Source organism: Salvelinus fontinalis, chromosome 2 (assembly GCF_029448725.1).
Source record: "Salvelinus fontinalis isolate EN_2023a chromosome 2, ASM2944872v1, whole genome shotgun sequence".
NCBI lineage: Eukaryota > Metazoa > Chordata > Actinopteri > Salmoniformes > Salmonidae > Salvelinus > Salvelinus fontinalis.
In genome coordinates, this window is record NC_074666.1 from 9814442 (window position 1) to 9840501 (window position 26060).

Below are 26060 nucleotides of genomic sequence, written 5' to 3' on the forward strand. Positions count from 1 at the left end.
TAGAAGTAGTGTTGCCCCTTGCTCTGCAAGGGCCGCGGCTTTTGTGGAGCGATGAGCCTGTACCCAGGAGAGCCTGTCTCATTAAATATACAAATATTATTCAATACAGGATACATATTTTTTCAGTGGATAATATTGAATTACTTGTTCCTCAAACTTTATAGCAAGTCAAGCTAGGGGTGTAGAGCAGCTAGCTAGCTAAAAGCTAGGCTTAGTTGAAGATACAGTATCTTCAGCCTAGCTTTAAGCTAGCTACTGTGCATTCGGAAAATATTCAGACCCCTTGACTTTTTCAAAATTTTGTTACGTTACAGCCTTATTCTAAAATTGATTAAATTGCTTTTAGCTAGCTAGCTGCTTTGCAGCCTCCCAAAATAAATCTGGTCTCTAGTGAGACAGGCTCTCCTCCACCTTGCGTTACAAACACTACAGTTGTCCGTTCAGTAGCGGGGCAGAGAAGGGTGCAATTGTGGCATCTGCAGAAACCCCTCGTTATACTTCTATTGGTACATTTCAAGCTAGGACAGGCGGAAGGCAGGAGCGATCCAGTACATTAGGTGGCATTAATGCACAATAACATTGGATGCTAGCCGCCAATAAACCCCACAGAAGAAGGGTCAGGGGCGACAACAGTAGATAGCTAACCAACTGTACGTGATAGTGTCCTTTGTCCCCGCCTGTCGGGCACTGGTTTCCCGCAGTTCTGTTAATGACGCGAGGGCAGGTGTTTGGCAGGTAGGAGCGAAAGACCCACATTCAAAAGTGTCACAAGTATGAAGACAAAGATAGTACGGTATGAAACTCTGATGAAATGTTCTGCTCGAGATGGGGGGCGTTCATGCTGTAACCAATGGGTTGCTCGAGGGGGGTGTTCATGAAGGAACCAATGCGAACGCCCCGAATGCAGGCTGCAGTAGCACACTAACGGCGGCTAAGACTCCGTGATAATGACAAACAGTGTAATGAAATGCGTCACGATGTAAACTGTGCATTAGACTGTAATTAGTGTCAGCAAAACGTTGCATGGATGAGGTAATGTTCCGTAGTGCATTGTTATCAAAACATTCCCATTGACATGATTAATCAATACTAGTAATGGTTATTTTGAATAAACTTCATGAATTAAGTATCCATTAATAAAAAAATAAAAAAAAGCCTCATTATACTGCAAAGCACTAACTGTAATAATGAATGCTTTACTGATTGTATTCAGAGAGAGAAACTCCTTAGGAATGTGTGTGTCCCCTATCAGTAACCACATACAGGAAAATTCAGCAGCTGCCCAAGAAGATAATCAATCTGTCCCATTCTTCCTGTGTGATTGTGTCTGTTCACTGTGACAGAGACGAACAATTAATTTGACGTTCCTATGGTGAATGTGACTAGAGTGCCGACGTCACTTCCGTGCGCACAGCGTTCACGTTTGACAACAAGCCCTAGCTAGCTGCGTGTATTTCGGGAAAGATATTTTGCCCCCTATAATCGTCCAACGATGACTAAATTACAATATCTGAATGTGTATCTAACTGAGCGTTTGATGCAAGCTGCCGAGGAGATACTTGGAGTGGTCGGAGACACGATTTCCGAGTATCAGGAAGAAATAGCCCGGACAAAGAGAGAGAACCAATACCTGAAACAACACTTGATCACACCGGTCCTACCGGGTATGTAGCTAGCTAGATTACTGTACTTCTCATTTACACGAATTAGCTAAACAGCTGGAAAAGTTACATTGTTTTCTACAGTAGTTGACTGTGGGGCAGAAAGACGGTGGATGCCTAACTCTCAAACTCTAAGCAGTATTCTGCCTTCTATAGTTTCAGACATTAGCTTCGCCCACGACTACCTCACGTGAACTAAAATCCCGACGCTGTGTTTTAACGTTTAGAAACTTCAATAATCATTGCTTTCGATACATATGGCTCTTATCTTTCATCAGCGCCAAATAGCGGAGTTCCCACTAGTGATGGGTCGTTCGCGAACGAACGGCTCTTTTTGGTGAACGTTGGGAATCGCGTCGGTAAAAGAGCCGTTTATTTGGCTCCCTGATTTGCATACTGCTAATACTGCTTTTTGAATTTTTAAAAACGATTATCTGCAAATAGGGTACAAAATCATTCTCCGGATATGGTAAGTTGGAGACAGCGGAACAATTTGTTGACGGGGGTGCAGGATTTCTTGGGCCTAATTTAGATATGTTTCTTCTTACAATTTCCAACATTTTGGTAGGCTAATTCGAGAGCTTGGGACAAAGTTCTGTCTGCATTTTTGTCAAAAATGAGTTGACATAGCCTTGTTCTGTTCAATGGTCTCTACCTATATAGTACTCTAAATACCCCCAATCCATGTTGATAAGCTTAAAATAATAAAATATAAAAATAGCCGACACCATTTGGAACTTTTAAAGCCAATTATCTCAGAATCATCATCTTGCAGATATAACCTTATAGTCCCAAGCTCTTGATGTGTTAGTGAACTGTCTATAATTAGATACATGCGGCTTCTCTTCTGTCATTATATGTTGTCCTATAAGACTAAATAAACCCTTGCTCACCAGAATGTCATCAATTGATAGATGTAATGCTTCAATCTAGTTGACGTCGGTAAAGTTCTCTTTAATCGCTGCTTCTTTTGTGGAGCAAAGACGTTTAGGCACCGGTGAGAAAATGCAATAACTCAACAAAAAACGGGACAGGTTTTGTAACATCACTAAAATGACATCAGTTTTACGGTTGTAAGGAAATGGAAAGCTATGAAAATGACACAACATGTTTTTAATACAATTTCAGTTTGGCTTGGATGCATGTTTTATGTGGTTGAAATATCAGCTTTCATGATGCTGATAAAAATAGCACCTCTACAGACATCCCTAACTGTGCATTTACTTTCTCTCAAGATGCTGAAAGAAATAAATCATATTTCTCCACTCCTGTTCCTGAGTCATTTCACATTTGGTGTATAATTTTACTGCAATTAATGCTTAATTCCGCAGGAGTTAATATTAAGGCTATGTGAAAGGTTAGATCAACAGTCAGTGTCCAGATTTCAGTTTCCATTTAAAACATCTGAACAGTAGGCTACAGTTCCCTTGATGTGCCATAGGCCTGTTTGATGTCCTCGTCTTGTGACTTCAATTTTTTTTTATAGCGCCTCACAATCATCACACATAAGATAGCCAGCACTGCTATCAACCTCTGTTACCACTTCACCAAATCTTTCATTACTTTTCTTGCCCTGCCTTCTCATTATTTTCAACTCTTCATTTTACAGCTTTTCTCTTATTGAATTAAACTCAGACATTGTCTTTTTAGCCTCTGTGTATCAACTAACTTTTCTGCCCCTTCACAAAAAACATTTAGCGATTGGCGTGTAGGCTAATTTGCGCAGAATCTTATAGGCTCACGTACTAATGCCAGAAAGCCTAAAAAGAATGAAAGAAAAACTTCAATGTGCAAGAATAAATTGTACCATTTTTTTAATGTATTGTTTTCTCTTCATTCAACCAGCCCGTCCTTCATCCACACAATATTGCAGGACCCTAAACCCGCCTACACCGCGGATATAACAGCATGGACTGCTGGTTATGAACTAACCCCCACATCACTACAATAAACCCATCAACTTCAGGACACACTTGTGACTTGAATGATGGAATTCCTGTTCCACTTTTAAAATAATAAAACATGCATGAAATTCAAATGAGTAAATCCCCCTGTCGTTTAACAAGATATAGTGCATTTGGAAAGTATTCAGACCCCTTGACTTTTTTCACATTTTTGTTATGTTACAGCCTTATTCTAAAAGTGATTAAATAGTTTTTTTTTCTCATCAATCTACACACAATACCCCATAATGACAAAGCAAAAACAGGTTTTTAGAAATGTTTGCACAAAAAAAATGGAAATATCACATTTACATAAGTATTCAGACCCTTTGGCAGCGATTACAGCCTTCAGTCTTCTTGGGTATGACGCTACAAGCTTGGCACACCTGTTTTTGGGGAGTTTCTCCCATTATTTTCTGCAGACCCTCAAGTTCTGTCAGGTTGGATGGAGAGCGTCGATGCACAGCTAGTTTCAAGTCTCTCCAGAGATGTTTGACCGCGTCTGGGCTCTGGCTGCTCAAGGACATTCAGAGACTTGTCACGAAGCCACTCATGCGTTGTCTTGGCTGTGTGCTTAGGATCATTGTCATGTTTGAAGGTGAACCTTCACCCCGGTTTGAGGTACTGCATGCTCTGGTGCAGGTTTTCATCAAGGATCTCTATGTACTCTGCTCCGTAGGGATGGTGCCAGGTTTCCTCCAGACGTGACGTTTGGCATTCAGGCCAAATAGTTCCATTTTGTCTACATCAGACCACAGAATCTTGTTTCTCATGGTCTGAGAGTCTTTAGGTGCCTTTTGACAAACCCCAAGCGGGCTCTCATGTGCCTTTTAGTGAGGAGTGGCTTTCGTCTGGCCACTACCATAAATGCCTGATTGGTGGAGTGCTGCAGTGATGGTTGTCCTTCTAGAAGGGTCTCCCATCCCCACAGAGGAACTCTGGAGCTCTGTCAGAGTGACCATTGTGTTCTTGGTCACCTCCCTGACCAAGGTCTTTCGCCCCTGATTGCTCAGATTGGCTGGGCAGCCAGCTCTAGGAAGAGTCTTGGTGGTGTTCTTGGGCACCTTCAATTCTGCTGAAATGTTTTGGTGTCCTTCCCCAGATCTGTGCCTTGACACAATCCTGTCTCAGAGCTCTAAGGACAATTCCTTCGACCTCATGGCTTGGTTTTTTGCTCTGACATGCACTGTCAACTGTGGAACCATATATAGACAGGTGTGTGCCTTTCCAAATCATGTCCAATCAATTGAATTTACCACAGGTGGACTCCAAGGAAGTTGTAGAAACATCTCAAGGATGATAAATGGAAACAGGATGCACCTGAGCTAAATGTTGAGTCTCATAGCAAAGGGTACTTAGGTAAATAGGGTAAAAAAAAATGTTTCATACATTTGCAAAAAAAAATAATGTAAAGCCTGTTTTTGCTTTGTCATTATGGGCTATTGTGTCTAAATTGAGGAAAAATACAATTTAATACATTTTAGATTTAGGCTGTAACGTAACAAAATGTGGAAAAAGTCATGGTCTGAATACTTTCCGAATGCACTGTATATAGGGTACTGTATCAATCAATCATTAATTAGTTAATGTCATTACACAGCATACGAGTCATTCATGATTTTAAATGCAATCAAGCATTTTTGCTTTAAAACAAAATATAGCGTCCCTTGAATAATTACCATAAACAATAAATAAACTGCTCCATTTCGGCAATTGCATTCACGAATGCATGCGACTCTTTTTAGTCTTTGCTGTAATAAAGGCTTAAACAGTATTTTTTTTACATACTCTCTGGTACTCTTCGAATTTATTTACTGTTGTTTTCATTGTTTCCAAACGGTCAGAAAAATTACATTGTAATCTAACAGCACCTGTTTGACACATGCACACAGCACCTCCTTACCTTATTTTATTGATCTCCAGTATTTTCCACAACTACTCAAATTTATTCCACACATATGACTTCCCCTTTTCCTCCTTAGCAACCAGTGAACATTCCCCCGTTTCGAGTTTGTCACCTCCTCTGCATCCATTTTGCTGTGATGTGTTACGGTGTTCAGAGTTTGTTATAACCAATTTATTGATGTGATTATGATATGCTATAGGTCAGGCCCTATTGGTCACGTGCATGTGATTAAAAAAAATCTGAACAATCGATTGGTTGAAGAACAGAACTCTCGGTCGGCAAAGTTTTTTTTTTTTTTTTAAATCGGGGACAACCCTACAATCCCGGGAAAACAGTTTGGAAAGCAAATGGCTATTGCTGTAAAGAGAAGATCATCATGTATTTTAGTCATAAAAAATGTTCAACTTAATTGAGCGAACAGTATAGCCTACATTATTGGATTGTCTATAAGCTATATCAGATACGTTTCTTCTCCTTTCAACTGAAAAAATCTGGCATTTTTATAAACAAATTTCATGCCATTCTACTACGCTTTATATGACTGGAGACATTAGCAGAATATTATTTTATACAACAAAAGGTTCAGGGTAGCCTACTCTGCTAACAGCATTGTCCGATTCATATAATAGGCCCACAAGAAGGGGAAATACAATGACATCCATCTACCATAGAGGAGGAAATGATTGTCCAAAAATAAACATTCAAGTGGCACAGACCCAACAATGATAGAGTGAATGTGTGCGCTCATCGGGGATATGGCCAATGCTCTCCGATGGTGCCCTACTCTACGCGGTCAGCCATGCTTTTTTTTGTGTTTGAGTTATATTATGAGCCAAAATTATGGCTATCCAATCTTTTCATCACATTAGGAATAGCAGGCAAACTAACATAAGTTTGCAAATGCGATGTTGTATGGAATGCATTATTATAAAAGGCGCATTTTTAATGGTGACAATTAGCTTCCCTTATTAACTTCAAACTCACTGGCCGCCTATGCGCTGGTACAACCCACTCAAATAATGCAGTGCCGTGGCTTGATCCAGGTGGTTATCGGAGGGTCTAATTAGCTCCTACACCAGGGGTTCCCAAACTTTTTTGGCCTGCGACCCCATTTTGATCAACACTTTTCCGCGACCACACAATGTATAAGAAAAATGAGAGTGATGTAATCAACGGCCAATGTTTACATTTTTAAATTGGGGATATGACAGTCTATTACAAATCAGTCTGACAGTACTTTTGATAGTATTTCAATTTGTCAGTTTCTTTCGCGACCTCTAGTTTGGGAAACGCTGCACTACACCCTCCATAAATTTCACTCCCTCAGCTTTGGTACACTTGTGTGTATGGCAGAGGCACGTGTGAATGCGCACATGGATTGATGGGGAAGGGGAAGGGGTGATATGGGATTCAGCCAGAGACATATCTATGTCATTCCCAGAACAAGCTAGCTAACTCAATGGTGGTCTTGCCAATCAAGCGTCAACAGCTGTGATTACTTTCATTGATGTAAATTATCTTCTTTCCCACAGCTCCTCAGCCCATTCTCTCTTGGGTCTCAGAGCAGCAAACTCCCCCTGGGCAACAGCGCTGTGAGCAGGAGTGGAGCCCCAGTCTGGGGCAGGAGGTCACAGAGCCCACACAGATTAAACAGGAACAGGGTGAACTCAGGACTCGTCGGGAGGCAGAGGAGATTCAAGGGCCGGAGGCTGATACCAAAGAAGACTCCATAACCATTCCTCCCTGTGTGAAAAGTGACTGTGATCAGGAGCCACCTCAGCCCACACATCTTCCCCAAACTGTGGAGAACAGAGAGAAGTACTCTCTACTGACCAACACAACTGAACAGATCAAAACAGAACCCGATGGAGAGGGCTATGGAGTATCACTATCAGAACCAACCAGTGACTCCCCTCAGTCTCAGCCCCTCTCTGCAGTAAATCCAGACTGTTCTAGAACACAGAGTGAGAACACTGACAGTGTTACTGATGTTTCGAGAGATCCAGAAAGGAGACCAGAGGACACACAGACACACTCATGTACTCAGTGTGGAGCCGTGTTCTGTGAGCAATCCCAACTGGAGGCACACATGCTATCCCACACAGTACCACACAGCGGTGACACTAGTCACAGGCAAATCCTCTGCACAGTCTGTTGGAAGTCATTCACCTCTACCAGTTACCTCAAGGTCCACCTGTGTTCTCACAATAAGGAGAAGCCCTTCCACTGTGGTGTGTGTGGCAAGAGTTTCAGCTACTCAGGCAGGTTCAGGGAGCACCAACGCATCCACACTGGAGAGAGACCGTACCGTTGCCACGTGTGTGCTAAACGCTTCAACCGGTCTGCCCATCTGAAGACCCACCTGAGGGTCCACACAGGGGAGAAACCCTACTCCTGTCCTGTCTGTGGGAAAGGGTTCAGTCAGTCCAGCCATATCAAGGGACACCTCAGAACTCACACCCGAGGGAGGTAGAAGAAAGATGCCTTTTTATTAGGATCGCCATTCGCCGACGCCAGTGGCGACAGCTAGTCTTACTGGGGTCCAACACATAACGAAAAAGACAATACAGACAAAAAACTTCACACTTAAAAATTAACATGTAGTGTGTGTGTGTGTGTGTGTGTGTGTGCACTCAGTTCCACATACATGTCAGTACATACACGCAACAAGTAGGTCACATGGGGGAGAGGCGTTGTGCCCTGAGGTGTTGCTTTGTTTTTTGAAACCAGGTTTGCTGTTCACTTGCCCTATATGAGATGGAAGGGAGTTCCATGCAATCATGGCTCTGTATAATACTGTAAGTTTCCTTGAATTTGTTCTGGACCTGGGGACTGTGAAAATATGTCTGGTGGGGTAAGTGCTGTGTGTAAGTTGATTATGCAAACAATTTGTAATTTCGAACACATTGGTGTTTGTTTATAAAAACGAGAAGCGATGCAGTCAGTCTTTCCTCAACACTTAGCCAAGAGAGACTAGCATGCATATTATTGCTTAGGGGATGGCGGTGTCAAAAAACAGCATATTTTTGATCACGGAGAGACCTCTCCCCATCTTTACAACCATTGAATCAATATGTTTTGACCATGACAATTTACAATATGAAGATAACACCAAATAATTGAGTCTGCTCAACAGCCAAACCATTCATTACCAGTTTCAGCTGAGGTCTAGAACTTACGGAATGATTTGTACCAAATACAATGCTCTTAGTTTGAGATTTTCAGGACCAGTTTATTACTGGCGTCCCATTCTAAAACTGACCAACTCTTTGTTTAGGGTTGCAGTGATTTCACTAGCTGTGGTTGCTGGCCCGTATAGGGTTGAATCATCAGCAGACATGGACACTGGATTTGTTTAATGACAGTGGCAGGTCAGCTTTCCATCTAAGTTGTCAATGCCAGTGTGGTTTGTCATTATTGATCGATAACAATTGTTCCGCCTCTTCCGCACTAACTTTACAAAATTCAAACTTACAATGCTTTTCTGTCATTATTTTCTTTCAACTGTTCGTGGTTGGCATTTACAGCCTAGGTTTGCCCACTTTGCCAATGAAGTAATTATTAAAATAATTGGCAACATTAAATGGTTTTCCTTCCGGAGACACCTGAAACCCCACCTCTTCAAGGAATACCTAGGATAAAGCAATCCTTCTGCCCCCCCCCCCCCCCCCTTAAAATGATCTAGATGCTCTATTGTAAAGTGGCTGTTCCACTGGATGTCATAAGGTGAATGCTCCAATTTGTAAGTCGCTCTGGATAAGAGCGTCTGCTAAATGACTTAAATGTAAATGTAAAATGTTTTGTGTTGAATAAGCCATCTGATTTTATGGAAGATGGAGTTGAATGTCTTCCTGCCCATAATTTAATTTAAAGTACTCAAGTTATTTTCCATCATTATTTTTATCAGTGACCTTGTCTTCATAAGTTTCTTTTAAGTTTAGTCACATAATTTCTCAAATCTCAATAAGAGATGTGCAGCCAGACTTATTAACCACTCCTTTTGCCCCATCTTGTTCAACCATCGTTCTTCAATTCCTTATCAAATCCTTAACAGTCAGTTTCTTAACAGGTGGCATGTTTATCAATAATTGAAAGAAGCAATTTCATAAATTCATCAAGTGCAGCATCTGGATGCTTCTTATTAATCACATCAGACCAACAAATATTTTTTACTTCTACATAAGTCACAGCTAAATATTTTGTATGATCTCTTATACACTATTTTAGGCCCAGCTTTTGGAATCTTGTCTTTCCTGGATATAGCCACTATAATGAGATCACTGCATTCAATGGGTACGGATAAAGTTTTAGAACAAAGTTCTACAATATTAGTAAAAATGTGATAACTACATGTGGATTATATAAACTCATCAAAAAAAGAAACGTCCTCTCACTGTCAACTGCGTTTATTTTCAGCAAACTTAACATGTAAATATTTGTATGAAGATAAGATTCAACAACTGAGACAAACTGAATAAGTTCCACTGACATGTGACTAACAGAAATGCAATAATGTGTTCCTGATCAAAGGGGGGGTCAAAATCAAAAGTCAGTATCTGGTCTGGCCACCATCTGCATTAAGTACTGCAGTGCATCATCTCCTCATGGACTGCACCAGATTTGCCAGTACTTGCAGTGAGATGTTAACCCACTGAGGGGCCCTGGGCATCTTTCTTTTGGTGTTTTTCAGAGTCAGTAGAAAGGCCTCTATTGTGTCCTACGTTTTCATAACTGTGACCTTAATTGCCTACCGTCTGTAAGCTGTTAGTGTCTTAACGACCGTTCCACAAGTGCATGTTCATTAATTGTTTATGGTTCATTGAACAAGCATGGGAAACAGTGTTTAAACCCTTTACAATGAAGATCTGTGAAGTTATTTGGACTTTACTAATTATCTTTGAAAGACAGGGTCCTGAAAAAAGGAAGTTTTTTTTTGCGGAGTTTAGTTCCTGTAGTGTAAACACCCTGGTAGGTTGATTAATAACCTGAACCAGATTACAGGCACTGGTTACAGTGAGAAGCTTCCTCTTGAGCGGACAGCTTGATGGAAACAGTCAATATTCAGGTCCCCAAAAAGTAGACCTCTGTTTATATTACATACACTATCAAGCATTTCACATACATTATCTAGATACTGACTGTTAGCACTTGGCGGCCTATTGCAACACCCTAAAAGAACAAGCTTTAGTTGAGATAGGTGAACCTGAAACCACAACACTAAATATCACTTTACATGAGATCTTCCCTAAGCATTAGAGGGATATGTTTCTGAATATATATTTGTATTGCTTGTATTGCTACTGCTTTATCAAAGGAATTAGCTTAGTGAGTCTCAGAAATGGTTAATACAGTGCATTCAGAAAGTATTCAGACCCCTTTCCTTTTTCCACATTTTGTTATGTTACAGCCTTATTCTAAAATGGATGAAAAAAATATCAATCTACACACAACACCCCATAATGACAAAACAAAAACAGGTTTTTAGAAATGTTTGCAAATGTATTAAAAATTAAAAACAGATTTACATAAGTATTCAGACCCTTTGCTTTGAGACTCGAAATTCAGCTCAGGTGCATCCGGTTTCCAATGATCATCCTTGATGTTTCTACAACTTGGAGTCCACCTGTGGTAAATTCTGTTGATTGGACATGATTTGGAAAGGCACACACCTGTCTATATAAGGTCCCACAGTTGATAGTGTATGTCAGCAAAAACCAAGCCATGAGGTCGAGGGAATTGTCCGTAGAGCTCTGAGACAGGATTGTGTTGAGGCACATATCTGGAGAATAGTATAAAAAAATGTCTGCAGCATTGAAGGTCCCCAAAGACAATGTGGCTTCCATCATTCTTAAATGGAAGAAGTTTTGAACCACCAAGACTCTTCCTAGAGCTGGCCACCTGGCTAAACTGAGCAATCGGGGGAGAAGGGCCTTGGTCAGGGAAGGGACCAAGAACCCGATGGTCACTCTGACAGAGGTCCAGGGTTCCTCTGTGGAGATGGGAGAACCTTCCAGAAGGACAACCATCTCTGCCGCACTCCACCAATCAGGCCTTTATGGTAGAGTGGCTAGACAGAAACCACTCCTCACTAAAAGGTGCATGACAGCTCGCTTTGCGTTTGCCAAAAGGCACCTAAAAGGACTCAGAGCATGAGAAACAAGATTCTCTGGTCTGATGAAACCAAGATTGAACTCTTTGGCCTGAATGCCAAGTGTCACGCCTGGAGGAAACCTGGCACCATCCCTACGGTGAAGCATGATGGTGGAAGAATCATGCCGTGGGGATGTTTTTCAGTGGCACGGACTAGGAGACTAGTCAAGATTGAGAGAAAGATGAACAGAGCAAAGTACTGAGAGATCCTTGATGAAAACATTCCCCTGAGCGCTCAGGACCTCAGACTGGGGTGAAGGTTCACCTTCCAACAGGAAAACGACCCAACACACACAGCCAAGACAACGCAGGAGTGGCTTTGGGACAAGTCCTTGAATGTCTTTGTGTCCCAGCTAGAGCCCGGACTTGAACCCGACCGAACATAGTTGTGCAGCGATGCTCCCCATCCAACTGACAGAGCTTAAGAGGATCTTAAGGTGTGCCAAGCTTGTGGCATCATACCAAGAAGACTCAAGGCTGTAATCGCTGCCAAAGGTGCTTCAACAAAGTTGAGTATAGGATCTGCACAGTTGTGTAAATTTGATATTTGCGTTTTTTCTTTTTAATAAATTTGCAAAAGTTTCTAAACCTGTTTTTGTCTTGTCATTGTGGGGTAGATTGAGGGAGGGAAACAATTTAATTTTAGAATAAGACTGTAACATAACAAAATGTGGAAAAAGTCAAGGGGTCTGAATACTTTTTGATTGCTTGGTAAGTGCTTGAAAATTCACAAAAAGTGACATTAGCTGATTATCTCATAGAACAAAATATATAAGATCTCCTTAGCCTGTATTTATCATTTTCCTGTGTAGCTTATCAGAGATAGCCTTGGAGTGGAAGGAGCCCACGAGGGAAAAGACAGAGCCTTCTGTTCTCAAAGCACCTAGCTTTTGGAAAGAGGAAGATAGACATACCTTCTCTTCAGTGCTACTAATTCTACATAGAATTGTAAAACTAGAGGACGTATGATGTTTTGCAGACTGTAGCTAAGGCCCCTCATTTCTGCATTGATTTAAGAGAGCTGTTCTAATACAATGCTATGAAAAGACTTGAACGCAACGCTTCATGTATCACTAAGTTACAGTGAAATATGTTAATTTGTTAGATTTACATTTTTTTTATTCTTGATTTCAATAGGAGCTTGTTGGTCTCCTTGCAAATAAACAAACTCTGTCATTGATTAAGTAGGCCTATGTGTGGGAACATTTTATTTCTGAATGTCTTTCTGAAGGAAAACAATACTGTCACATCAGATCAATGTTCTAGTGATCAGTGGGACTGTTACAGACAACCTATCCTCAACAATGTTGTTGTAAAACCATGTTTGAACACTAGATGGTATACTTAAATTATTTCTCCTCCACAAAAGTGTTACACAAGCTAGGTTTCCATTCTATTGGCAACAGATTTTCTGCTTAAAACAGTATGCGTTTCCCCACCAGATGTGTTCCCATCAAATTGACTTGTGCATAAAAGGCTGTATGTGATGACAATGCACATGAAAATATCTTTTTAAATTCACATATACCGAATAAAAAAAAAAAAAAGTTTAATGGTTTGCATCGCATTTAACTCTGATTATTATAATATCAATATTTGCGCATAAAAGCATTTCTAACGCTATTTCTTGCAAAATTAATTTGACTGATTTTACATTTTGAATGGAAACCTGGTTACAGTTGAATATGACATGCAAAACTAGACAGATAGCTAACAACTAAGTCTTCAAAAAACTCCCAAGGCGTGACTTTTCTTGAATGAATATATTGAAAACGTTTATGTTGTAAAACTGCAAAATACAGAAAAGAATATACTTTAGTATTCAATTCAGACCGACATACTGTAGCTGTATATTATACATTTGAAGTTGCATGAATACAAAGCACGGGCTAAGGTACCATGCATCTGGCATGATGCCAAACCATATAGCTAATTGTTACTCATATGGTAATTGACTAACTCCTTTCATTACTCTAATAATGTACAACCATCTATGTAGAATAACAAAGTATATTACACTAGAATCAGTAACAAAACTACAGTATTGTATATTTTACAATTCGTTTGCATGACGCACGAGCAAAGTAATACAGCTAACGGCATACATGAAAGGCATTGCAATTTGTGTGAGTAAATGCAACCAACCAACATTGATATGTAAACAACTCTATCAATAACAAGATTATCATCACTAGCTAAATGCTTGAATCGAACTTACAAACAAATATTTTCCAAGGCTGAAGCGTGACAAGAAATAACTACACTGAAAGACCTGCACCGTAGCGTTGTTTTTAGCTGCTTCTATGCGTGCAGAACGAATTCTCTACTTCCTGTTTGCGTAGTCTAAGTACCAGAAAGCTCCACTAGGGGGCAAATAACACCATGGAACACAATGAAAATCCATTTAACCATTGTAATAAAATAATCTGTTAACAGGATGGCAGCACACTCCCCGCCTGGTATAATGAAATTGTGCCACTATGAAATAAAACATATCAAGAAACAAATAATGTCCTTTCTATTTGTATCTTTTGTCTCTAGGATGCTTCAGAAAGAAGAACAACAATCTCTGAGATTGGTCTCAGAAACACCTTAGCAGCTCCTTGCTTGACAATTTTTAGTTCTACTTTCCTAACCTTTTTGTCAGTACTGGGAAAGGTTTTGACCACAAGCCCAACTGGCCAGTCATTTCTGTGTGCCTGACTGTCTTTCAATAAGACAACGTCTCCCACTTTTACATTTGGCTTTTCTGCTGTCCATTTTCTGCGTCTCTGCAGCGTTGTCAGGTACTCCTGTCTCCACCTTTTCCAAAAGGTGTCAGCGAGACACTGGACTTGCTTCCACTGTTTTCCATGAAGGTCGTTCATGCTGAAGTATCCAGAAGGGGCTGAGGTAGCGCTGGTCTTTTGTGTCAGTAACATTGAGTGTACTTTGTTTAGGGAACTCTTTTCCTTTTTCAAGGCATTTCAATTCCTCTCTGAAGGCTTCATGTTGCACACAGTGAATGATTGCTGTTTTGGCTTGTGACAACTCACTTGTACCGCATAGTTTATTACAGTCATGCCAGCCTCTGCAGCTGGTGTTGTCCGCACCTTCATGGAAGGATCTGGCAACATGAATGAGTCGTGCTGTGGCTCGATTGAGAGCTTTCCAGCTTGAGAACCTCTCAAAGCGATAAGAGCTCCAGAAACCTTAGAGGCGAAGACAGTGACGTCTGGTCGAATCTCTCTGTCTGCGTGAGGCTCTACAAGGTCAAATTTTATGTTCTCAGGCTCACTTGAGTTTGTTTGGGTCAGGAAAGGTGGGCCTGAGAACCAACGGGTGTACTTTAAGAGCGCAGCAAGTATAGGCCTGGTTGCATGGTCTGCTGGATTGCTGTCAGTGTTTACATAACACCACTGATCTGGATGGGTAGACTTCCTGATGCGAGTTACCCTATTGGCAACATACACATAGAATCTTTTGGTGACATTGTGGATGTAACCGAGAACTATCTTACTGTCTGTGTAGAACTTGGCCGCATTTACATCAATGTCAATTTCGTCTCTGATCAGTTCATACATCTCAACAGCTAGCAAAGCCGCACACAGTTCTAGGCGTGGGATAGTGTGGGCCGGACGAGGGGCCAATTTTGATTTCCCCATGACAAATCCAACATGGCATTGACCTTCCGAGTCAATAACTCTCAGGTAGGTTACCGCTCCTATGGCTACTGTAGAGGCATCCGAGAAGATGTGTAGCTCTCTTCTTTGAGTGGTAGACAAGGAGACTGGGATGTAGGTCCGCTGAATATACATATGTTCCAACTCCATCAAAGATTCCTTCCACATGTTCCATTTCTCTTCTTTTTCTGGGGGAAGAGGGGCATCCCACTCACTCTGATCAGAAGAGAGTTCTCTGATTAAGGCTTTACCTTGCATTGTTATTGGAGCCACGAACCCAAGGGGGTCATAAAGACTATTCACTGTGGACAGGATGCCTCTCCGCGTCAAAGGCTTCTCATTGTGGGACACCTGGAATGAGAAGCTGTCTGTTTCCAGGTTCCAGGAAAGTCCCAGACTCCGTTGAAAGGGGAGAGGATCCACTCCTAGGTCCAGATCTTTTAAGTCTTTTGCACGGTCCTCCATAAGGAATGCTTCCATAACTGTTTTGCTATTGGATGCAATCTTGTGTAGTTTCGTGTTGGACTCCGCCAACATTGCTTGTGTTTTTCTTAGAATGTTGATAGCTTCTTCTGTAGTAGCTACTGATGTCAGCCCATCATCGACGTAGAAGTTCCTCACTACATATTGCTTGGGTTCTGATCCGTGTTCCTTCTCACCCTGTAGCGCTGCTCGTCTCATGCAGTAGATGGCTACGGCTGGTGAAGGGCTGTTCCCAAATACATGGACTTTCATCAGTTATGTTTCTATCTGGATTGTTGTCTTCATACCAGAGAAACCTTAAGTAATCTCTGTAATCCTCACGTACACCAAAACAGTAAAACATTTGTTGCACATCTGCTGTTAGTGCAATGCAATCCTTGCGGAAGCGCATTAGGACACCCAAGAGTGTGTTGTTTAAGTCTGGACCACTGAGCAGAACATCGTTAAGTGACACGCCTTGACACTTAGCACTGGAGTCAAATACTACTCTTATTTGATCAGGCTTTTGTGGATGGTAAACACCAAATATGGGTAGATACCAACATTCTTTGTCTCCCTCTAGTGGCGGTGAAGGTTCGGCTTGGTCATTATCCAGCATCTTTTGCATGAAGTCAATAAAATGACGCTTCATGTCAGGCTTTTTCTCTAAAGTCCTGCGAAGTGATGTGAGACGGTTTATGGCCTGCTCCCTGTTATTAGGAAGGCGACGTCGAGTGGGGCGAAAGGGTAGTGGAGCCACCCAGTTGTTTCCATCATCCTGGAAAACCTGTTTGTCCATAATGTCCAAAAAGGCTTTGTCCTCCACTGATGGTGCTGGTCTATCATCGTCTTGTGTTTTGTCGAACACGGAACATCCCAGGCTGTCTGTGTTCACAGTTGTGCTCGGATCTCTCGAGTGCACTGTAGAGGGAGAGATGTGTTTCTGAGCTACGCTGTTGTCGTTCTCTTTTACCTGGATGATGTCAGGGCAAGGGCTCAGATAGGATGTGCGACCATTTTGAAGTATGTTTGTCCTGAACACGTTAACATTGGCTGGTCGGTGAGCCATTCCCAGACAGACCTCACCCACGATGACCCACCCGAGGTCGAGTCGCTGTGCATAAGGAGTGTCGTGGGGCCCATTGATTTGCTCTCGTACCTTGTGTACCCTTAAGATGTCTCGTCCTAAGAGCAGGAGGATGGGAGCGTCTGGGTCCACAGCTGGAATTTTGTCCATAACTGGTTGCAGATGGGGATGATACGCAATGTCGGGGAAGGGAATCTCCGTCCTATCGTCTGGCATCATATCACACTCTATCAGAGTAGGGAGAGATAGCTGCATGTGTCCGTCTATAGACTCCACCATGAAGTTGACGGCTCTCCTGCCTGAAGTCTCTGTTACCCCAGAACAGGTCTTCATGGTGTATGGAGCAGAGTTGTCATTGATGTTGAAGAGATTGAAAAACTGTCTTGGCCAGAGATTTGTTACTCTGTTCATCAAGCACTACATACATTTTGACAGCTTTCTCTCTTTTCCCAGCCGGATAAGCTTTAACTAGGCATATTTTTGAACATGATCTTGGATTAACTGCCTCACCACAGATCTCCGTACACTTTGAGGTGACAGATAGAAGAACATCGTCAGCTTGCTCCCCACCATGCTCTTTCTCTGCGGTAGCGGTGTCTGTATTTGAAGGGGCTGGGCCTGGATGCAGAGCAGCAAGATGTCTGTCGCTGTCGCACTCAGAGCACTTGATTGACACCTTACAGTCTTTAGCTCTGTGCTGAGTTGACCCACAACATCGGAAACAAATTCCATTCTCTTTGAGATATGATTTGCGCTCATCCAGAGTTTTGTATCTAAACCCAAAACACTTTTTAAGAGGATGAGGTTTGTCATGTATCGGGCAGTGATGGTCAGGGTTTTCAATCTTTGTCTTACTGGGTTTGGTTTGGTGGTCTGAGGGCTCAGATGACACATCGGTTTTGTATACAGTCACAGGTGTCTTGCTGCTGTACCTGGCAGGTTTCCCACTTTTCATAGACACCTGGTTAGTTGAGGTGTAGAGGGTGAAACTGGGGTCGTTTCTAGTTTTCGCCTGGTTCCTGATGAATCTCGAGAAGAACGAGAATGGTGGGAATGCTACCCGATAGTCCTCCTTGTATTTGGATCCCTGTGCAATCCATTTTTCTTGTAAACTGAATATAAAGTTTCTCTACTATAGGGTTTACCCCCCGAGATGTGTCCAGATAAGCGAGGCCTGGAAGGTACCCTTCTACTTTAGCACACTCCAGTTCGAGAAGAATGTCACCTAGTTCTCTTAGTTTGTGATTGTTTTTGTTAGCCAGTTTTGGAAAATCATCAATTTTCTTCAACAGTGCATTCTCGATCACTTCGGGTGTACCATAGCACTCTTCTAGTCGTTGCCAGACCATGTTAAGCCCTGCTGTTGCGTTGAAAATATGGACAGATCTAATTCTGTTTGCTTGCTCAGACGACTCTGCCCCGAGCCACTTGGTAATTAGATCTAACTCTTCCCTGGCTGATAAATTCAAGTCTCTGATCGCAATAAGAAAGGATGCTTTCCATGCCCAATAATTTTCAGGGCGATCATCAAACTTCAGGAGTCCGGAACTCACCATCTCACGGCGTAGGAGGTACTTGATGAGGTCTGGTGCCACTTGTGACTCAGGGACGCTTTGTGTGTGTGACTGGAAGTGGGCTTGTTTCCCATTTACACCATGCTGCTGTTCATTTCTTTTGAACGGAGAGTCTCTGCTCATGCTCTGTTGTTTGCTACTTTCTGGATTATGGAATGTAGCTGGGTCAACACTAAGCTCTTGTTTCTCCACTTCAAATGGATGTTCAGCAAAGTAGGGCCTAGCATGTTGTTGCACATACTCACAAGTACGCTGGACTGGACTTAAGGGCTGTGTCCCTGTGTCTAGTTCTTTGCGAAGCTCTCTGCGTTCTGATTCTACAGCTTCTTCAAAGTCTGCAGCTTCAGCCAATGCAGCAGCAGCTGTTCTCTCAAATTGGAGAACATATAAACTTGCCTCGAGGTCAGCCTTTTGTTTCATCACAGAAGCTTCCTTCTCAGCATAGGAGACTTGTGCACGCGCTGCGTCTGCCTTGGCGCGTGCTTTGATGGCTGCAGAACTCGCCGTTGAGGATCTGCTTGACTGTTTTGATGACCTTGATCTTGTAGATTGAGACTTGGTCCCAATGTGCTGAAGAGGCTCCTCCATCTCTCTCTGTCGAACTCCTGGCTCTGGTTGTTGTACCGTAGACTGCTGGTCTTCCACAGGAACAGAGGCTTTGTTGGCTGATGAATGTAGAAACAAAACCACCGTGTGTGGTTATTCTTGAGCTTGAGCCCGCCGTGATGATGTTTTTTTTACTATTCTGTCTAGTTTTACATGGGAACGCAATTTAAGGGCAGAATACTAACGCTATTTCTTGCAAAATTAATTTGACTGATTTTACATTTTGAATGGAAACCTGGTTACAGTTGAATATGATTGCCCTCACAGGTCCTGCCAAGCAACAGCCTTAAATCCAGAAACCCAACTATTGGTAAGTTTATACGTACAAAATTCAAAATCTATGATGACTTTATAGCAACAATAAAACTTCTCCACTAGAGCTCACCAGCTTGTCGTCCTAAAAACAGGAAATGAGTTGACTGTGGTTTGTTCAGCCATTACTATAGGGGAAATGAATGGGGAAAGAATAGAGTTTTGGGATACACACCGAAAATAAGGTCAGAGGGTAACATAGGCTTCGATCTTAAATGTTTTGTTCTATGAGATAATATCAGTCAGTTAACATGACCTTCATGAGTTGAAGCATTTGTGCTTGTTTTGATTACATACAGTGAAATTCAGAAAGTATTCAGACCCCTTGACTTTTTCCACATTTTGTTACGTTACGTACAGCTTCATTCTAAAATGTATTAAATAGTTGTTTTCCTCAATCTACACAATTGTGCATATGTATAGCAGGGCTGAGGGGGAGTTTGCAGTTTAGCCAGAGTGAAATTCTCACTCCAAGGAGAGAACAAGACACTCACAGCCAAGTTAAAAATCCACGATTCCAACATGGATTGTCTACTCAGGGAAAACAGGGTGATGAAGGAGTCACTACTAGACAAACAAAGTCGTAACATGCGTGAAAATCAATGTTTTTCTGGGATTCCTGAGGACGCATCCAAAAACTCAGAGGGCGCGATCAGAGAATTCATGCAATCCGCCTTGAAACTTCCTATAGAGACTGTAAACAAGGTGGCTTTCCACCGAGTACTCAGATTTGGAGCTCGGAGTGAGAAGACCAAGGGTCCCCGACCGATCATTGCAAAATTGGAACAATACCAACAAAGGAGCTGATCAAAAGTAGGGGAAGGGAGCTTAACCGGACCAAATTTGGTCTCAATTACCAATTTCCAAGGGAGATAAACGAACGTCGTAAGAGACCGTATCCGGTACAAAGGCAACAGACGGAGAAGGGTAAGCGTGCCTTTCTCATTGTGGACAAACTATAGATGGACAGCTATTCCCGAGACAGCTCCTTAACACCATGGCTGTACTAAATTCTACAGGGACTTCAGGTTACGAAAAAAGAAAGTATGGGAACTGTAAAAATATCTGAACACTATGAAGTGGATATGAACACACACATACTCAATTACATGCTCCCGTACACATATGGACTTACACATGCTGCAGAGTAATGAAAGGTGTCTTTCATGATCATGTAAAATGTCAATTTCTATGGAAATGCTGGGATGTGTTTTTCAATGATGTTAAAGGTAATTATGATGCAACTGTGACAGTGATACGATATGGATTACAATTATCATCATGAATATTAAGGCTATACGCACTACATGTTACACACACACAGACGCTCAACCATGCAAATTGGCGGAGTTATTATTTATTTGGACGGCATACATTAGTCTTACTCTTATACAGACATCGTACACACTCACTAAATCACATCCAATATCATACACATCAACCTACTCAGATTTACTACACACATAATATCTTGTCTCAATTTTCTAACATCTGTGGCATTGGCTCACAGGCAAGGGAATAAAACAAATATTGATAGAACCTATTTCTTGAATTCTAAATATCAGACATTTGAAAGCTCTAATTTTGACCGTCATAATAGCTCTGATGTCAGTAACTTTACAAGTGTAACAGTATAACTTTAGTACGTCCCCTCGCCCCGGGCGCGAACCAGGGACCCTCTGCACACATCAACAACAGTCACCCGAGAAGTGTCGTTACCCATCGCTCCACAAAGGCCGCGGCCCTTGCAGAGCAAGGGGAAACCCTACTTCAAGTCTCAGAGCAAGTGACGTAACCGATTGAAACGCTATTAGCGCGTACCCGCTAACTAGCTAGCCATTTCACTTCCGTAACACAAGCACTAATTATGGTCAATTTAGACTGAGAATAGTATCTAGTTATGGTAAGGGGTGAAATAAGTATAGCCAGTTATAAAAAAAGATCAGTCTTTACGTGGCTAAAAGAAAAGGAATTGAACATATACTGTTTACAGGAAACTCACTTTATATCCTTAAATGAAGTTGCGTGGAAAAAGGAATGGGGTGGTGAAATATTTTTCTGTCATGGACAAAGGAACTCAAAAGATGTTATTTTTTCTACAAAAACTGCTGAGTGACACTAAGCTCAGCTTCCACCAAACTGTTTCACCTTTTTCACATCTAGAAAGTCATGGCTCTCTGGGTCAATGGCAGACAGGGCCTCCACCAGTTGGCTGTTGCGTTCGCTGATTCGTTCTGACATCTCACCAATGACAGCATCCAACTGAGTGTATCAGTCTCTTCTCCTCTGTCCTGCTGGCCTACTGTACTTTCCACCACGTATTTCTTGTCTGCGTTAGCATTGGTCCCAACACAGAACTTTCGACACGGGAAACAAAATGCCGTATCTGCAGTAACCGGGTATTCCAGCCACTCTCTTCTCATGAACCAGTTGGAATTAAATTAACATTTTTGGACAGAAAACCTGCGGCTAGTGTAGGATTCTAGGCTAACCTGGGCTGGTTCCACTGTTCCAAGATCGTCAGGAACAGGTGGAGGTAGAGCCATTATCCTGGCAGCGCTTGTAGAAGGGTGGGTATGCTAGCTAAGAAGCTTACTCAACTTGGTAGTGGTGCGGCATGAGGCAGATGAGTAAAGCAGCTTCAACTGTAAACTTGGCCCCACCCTTATAAATCAAATATTACAGGCATATCACATTATTCACTTAGCCTACCACAGATGAGAAGTAACTCTTTCTGCTTTTTATGGAAATCCAAAATGAGTCATACCTAACCACCCAGTGGATTTTCATAGCCCTCCTTACACAGCACAGCGAATACACAGATTTGTTTTTGCGCCAACCTGTCACTCAATCATTTTAAAATTTCTTGCTATTTTTATAAAGGACAAAACTAAAACTGAGGGGGTGCAAGTTTGAACTGAGAGGGCTAAGCCCCCTTTAGCCCCCTCGTGGAGCTGGGTCCGAAGAGCTCTGAGTCTGAGCACTTGCATACTGCAGCAAGTCATTAAAGCAGAAAGCCCCTTTGCCAACAGAAATTCTGTTTCTCATTAATTTAACTCCTATCTCAAGTGATGGTTGTGTTGTTTGTATCTCGTTTCAGTACTGTGTCAATAGACTGCAGGCACTCAGAGCAGTGATTTTGTAATGGTTATGTAATATGTACACGTGTGTGTGGACACACGTGTGTGTGTGTGCGTGCGTTTCAGCTTGTGTTAATTTCAGAAGACTGTACGGGCAGAGAACGGCTGTGAAACTTTTCCTTCTTCAAAACAGCCTTGTAACGTCACTCAACCAGGATCACTCAGGTCAGTTTTAGTATGAGAACTATGAGAAAGTTCATTAGCAACATTATCCCCGTTTTTATGTTATACACCCAAGAGTCCATTTCGTTGAAAATGACAGAGGTGTACACAAGTTTACCTCCCTTAACTTGACATGATGAAAAATAACATGTCGCAGTGGATACACTTGCGTCTAGTGTGTGAATCAATGTACAGCGTATATTTTTATGGTAGGCCCATGATCTACTTTTGGGCTGACTAACTGTTAGAGGTTGCCCTCTAGTGGGAAACGAGAAGGCAAAAAATAAAGATGAAAGCTGAAAAATAGGTGGATCAAGTACTGCAATGGTAAGATGATTGAAAAACAAACACTCAGTAGCGAATCGTCATTCAGGGCAGGTGGGGCTCTGAGCTCCGCATTTTTAGCAAAAAGGTTACCTTTATTTAATGTTATTTTTTGCAGTAATACGTGTCATATCAGTTTGCAAACAATGTAAAAAAAAAATCATTTAAAATCATTGAGTTAATAAAGCCTCCATACAAACATGGTCTCTTTTTTACTTTCTTGAGTAAGGCAGCTCCAAAATGCAGGTGTTTCAGCCTAGCTCAGTGCTTTCTGTGGTGATGGGGCAGCCAGCGGAAAATACAGAGCATAGGGGTTGGTAATGTTATCTAGTTGCGCCGTGATTGGCTCAGTGTTCTGTCACACATGAGGACTCTACGTCACTGCCAAATCTAAGGGTAGAGCTCATATTCAAGCCCCTTGGGTGCTGCGGTAGAGTTACATTAGAAGTGCCCTTCCAAGAAAGCTCAAGGTCATCGGCTACATATAAAATGACATCAAATCACATATCTACAGTAGCTTTGATTGGACTTACTTTCAAAATCTTAGCTAGCAGTTATCATCATGAATGAAGTCGACAATCTACTGGCAAATAATTTTGAATCCTTGTCATATGAAGAGAAATAATGAAGAGAAATTATAGATGAAATGTATCGGTGCTAATCGGCCATTGGATATAAACATTACACAACAAGTTGGAAATCGCAAATTCAACAGTGAGTGGTTTGGAAGGAATCCGTGGCTAACTGCAAGTATTGCAAAGCAATCACTAGCCTCCTATTCAGTTGAGTGGGTGTGGTCCCAATTCTAAGTTTAAGGGTCTATTTTCCAAACTTAAAATGAAAACATTCAACATTGGCCATGCTGTCAATCCAGCATGATTTCTGTCGCACTCAAAACAACTGTTAACTCGGAACTGGGAAATCTGACCAGTGAGTTCAAGAAAACTGGGAACTCAGGGAAAAAAACTAGCTCCGACTGGGAAAATACGTTTTGAACGGTCATCCAACTCGGAATTGTAAGTCGGGAACTTGGGCCTCTTTTTAGAGCTACAACCTGAAGATCACTGACATCATCATGATTCAACCTTGTTTTTTTCAGAGTTCCCAGTTGTCTTGAAAACACCACAAATCCAGAGAATGACAGACTTTGACGACAACTTTTTATGACAAAATTTGCCCATGAAGGACCGCCACGTCACCTTTCTGTTCAAGTGAGCACAGCACAACAAGTTGCGTCCAAAAATGTATTATATGTTGCTGCATAAATACTGCAATATGCTAGGGAGATATGTATACTGTAGCTAAGAAAGTAATACTAAGTATATGTTGTGTAGTAAGCTGTTAGTAACCCATGTGCCTCGCCCTAATAATTTGGTCAATTTTGCCCTCTTAATTTAACCTACTGTTCTGACTTGGTGGTGCACATGTAGCCTATAACCTGTTTTAGAGAAATGTAATCATTGAATATTGTAAGAGCTTTCATTGTCTGCTTATATGCCCCCTTTATTTATCCTACGGTTCTGACTTGGTGTACAGCGAGAACACTGTAAGAACGACCCATGTTCTGAATTCTGTCTCTGTACATTTCAAAAGTGCTTAACAAATAGTTATATTGACTATGTCCATCCTAGCTCATTAATGTCTTAATCAAAATTACAGATTTCCTCTAATCCCCTTGTCGTTCCCTTATGCCATAGTTTGTACATCTCAAGTGTCAGTGGAAACCACATTTGTTTAAGCAAGTCAGCCATATCAGCTATGTTTTTTAAAGGCAGTAAATGAGGCTGAATTAACTGTTTCACTGCCAGACAAGGCTCCACTGATAGCCAGGTGTAGCAGTGGTAAGATGTTGGGACTGCTATTGGGACTCTGCTGTTGGGACTGCTATTGGGACAGCTTTCTGTAAGCACAAACAGTTTGTGGGCACCGTTTGTCAACGTTATAGTGCAATTCGTGTATTGTTCACTGTTGTGTAGTGGCGCTCAGCCACTGTAGTGTCTTCTCCATCAATCAATTAAATGTATTTATAAAGCCCTTTTTACATCAGCAGATGTCACAAAGTGCTATACAGAAACCCAGCATAAAAACCCAAACAGTAAGCAATGCAGATGTAGAGGAAATGTCAGAGGTGAACAATCCTTTAGAATTAATACATTTTAAGTTCCTACATTTCTATGGTAAACACGGCCATATGATACTAGAGTGCCGACGTCACTTTCGTGCTTACAGCGTTCCAAGTGTGCAACTGCAGCCCGCTGCATTTAGACAGTGTTCTTCCCTCACAGTTGTTAATTGAACTGCGGGAAAACAGACCAGACAGGCGGGGGCGAAGGACACTCCCCTGCTAGTACAGCAGGCGGGAGCAACACTTAGCACATGGTTTCGTCCCCAACCCCCGTCTGCCGTGTACCAGAGAGAACCGTATCCGACAGGCGGGGACGAAGGACACTGTACCTGTCGCCCCTGCCTCCCACTAGCGCGAGAGGCTGGGGCGACACCGTGTGCTAACTAGTTAGCAAGCAAGCTAGCATACGGTGTTGCTAACAGCCGATAAAGCCCACAGAAGAGGCGGGGCGGAAACGGTAGCAAGTACACGCCCGTAGTGCCCCTCACCTCCACATACATGTGTGTACTAGCTATGGTTAGCTACCTTTCCACCCCCGCCTTTTCTGTGGGGTTTATCTGTGGTTGGAATCCAACATTATGGTGCATTCCCGCCATCTACTGTACTGGAGCGCCCCTGCTTCACGTACTGGAGTCCTAGCTTAAAAATGTACCAATAGAAGAATAAAGTAGTCGGTTCCTGCAGATGCAGAAACGCTCTGAATTGCGGCCTGCAGTTGCACCCTTCTCTTCAAGTTTGACACCTCAGTTCGGCTAGCAAAAATAAGCAACACCAGTGGTGAAAAAAGTACCCGGTTATCATACTTGAGTAAAAGTAAAGATACCTTAATAGAAAATTACCCAAGTAAAAGTCAACCAGTAAAATACAACTTGTGTAAAAGTCTGAAAGTATTTGGTTTTTAATATACTTGAGTATCGAAAGTGAATGGAATTGCTTAAACGTACTT

General features: G+C 42.0%; 1 protein-coding gene across 1 annotated transcript; it reads left to right on the top strand.

Annotated features, from left to right (window-relative positions):
* Positions 1-1202: 1202 nt before the first annotated feature.
* Positions 1203-9094, top strand: LOC129811536 (zinc finger and SCAN domain-containing protein 5B-like). Its single transcript, XM_055862935.1, has 2 exons — positions 1203-1664; positions 7043-9094. The coding sequence occupies exons 1-2, from the start codon at positions 1493-1495 to the stop codon at positions 7981-7983; spliced, it is 1113 nt and encodes a 370-aa protein (XP_055718910.1). The 5' UTR covers positions 1203-1492; the 3' UTR covers positions 7984-9094.
* Positions 9095-26060: the final 16966 nt, after the last annotated feature.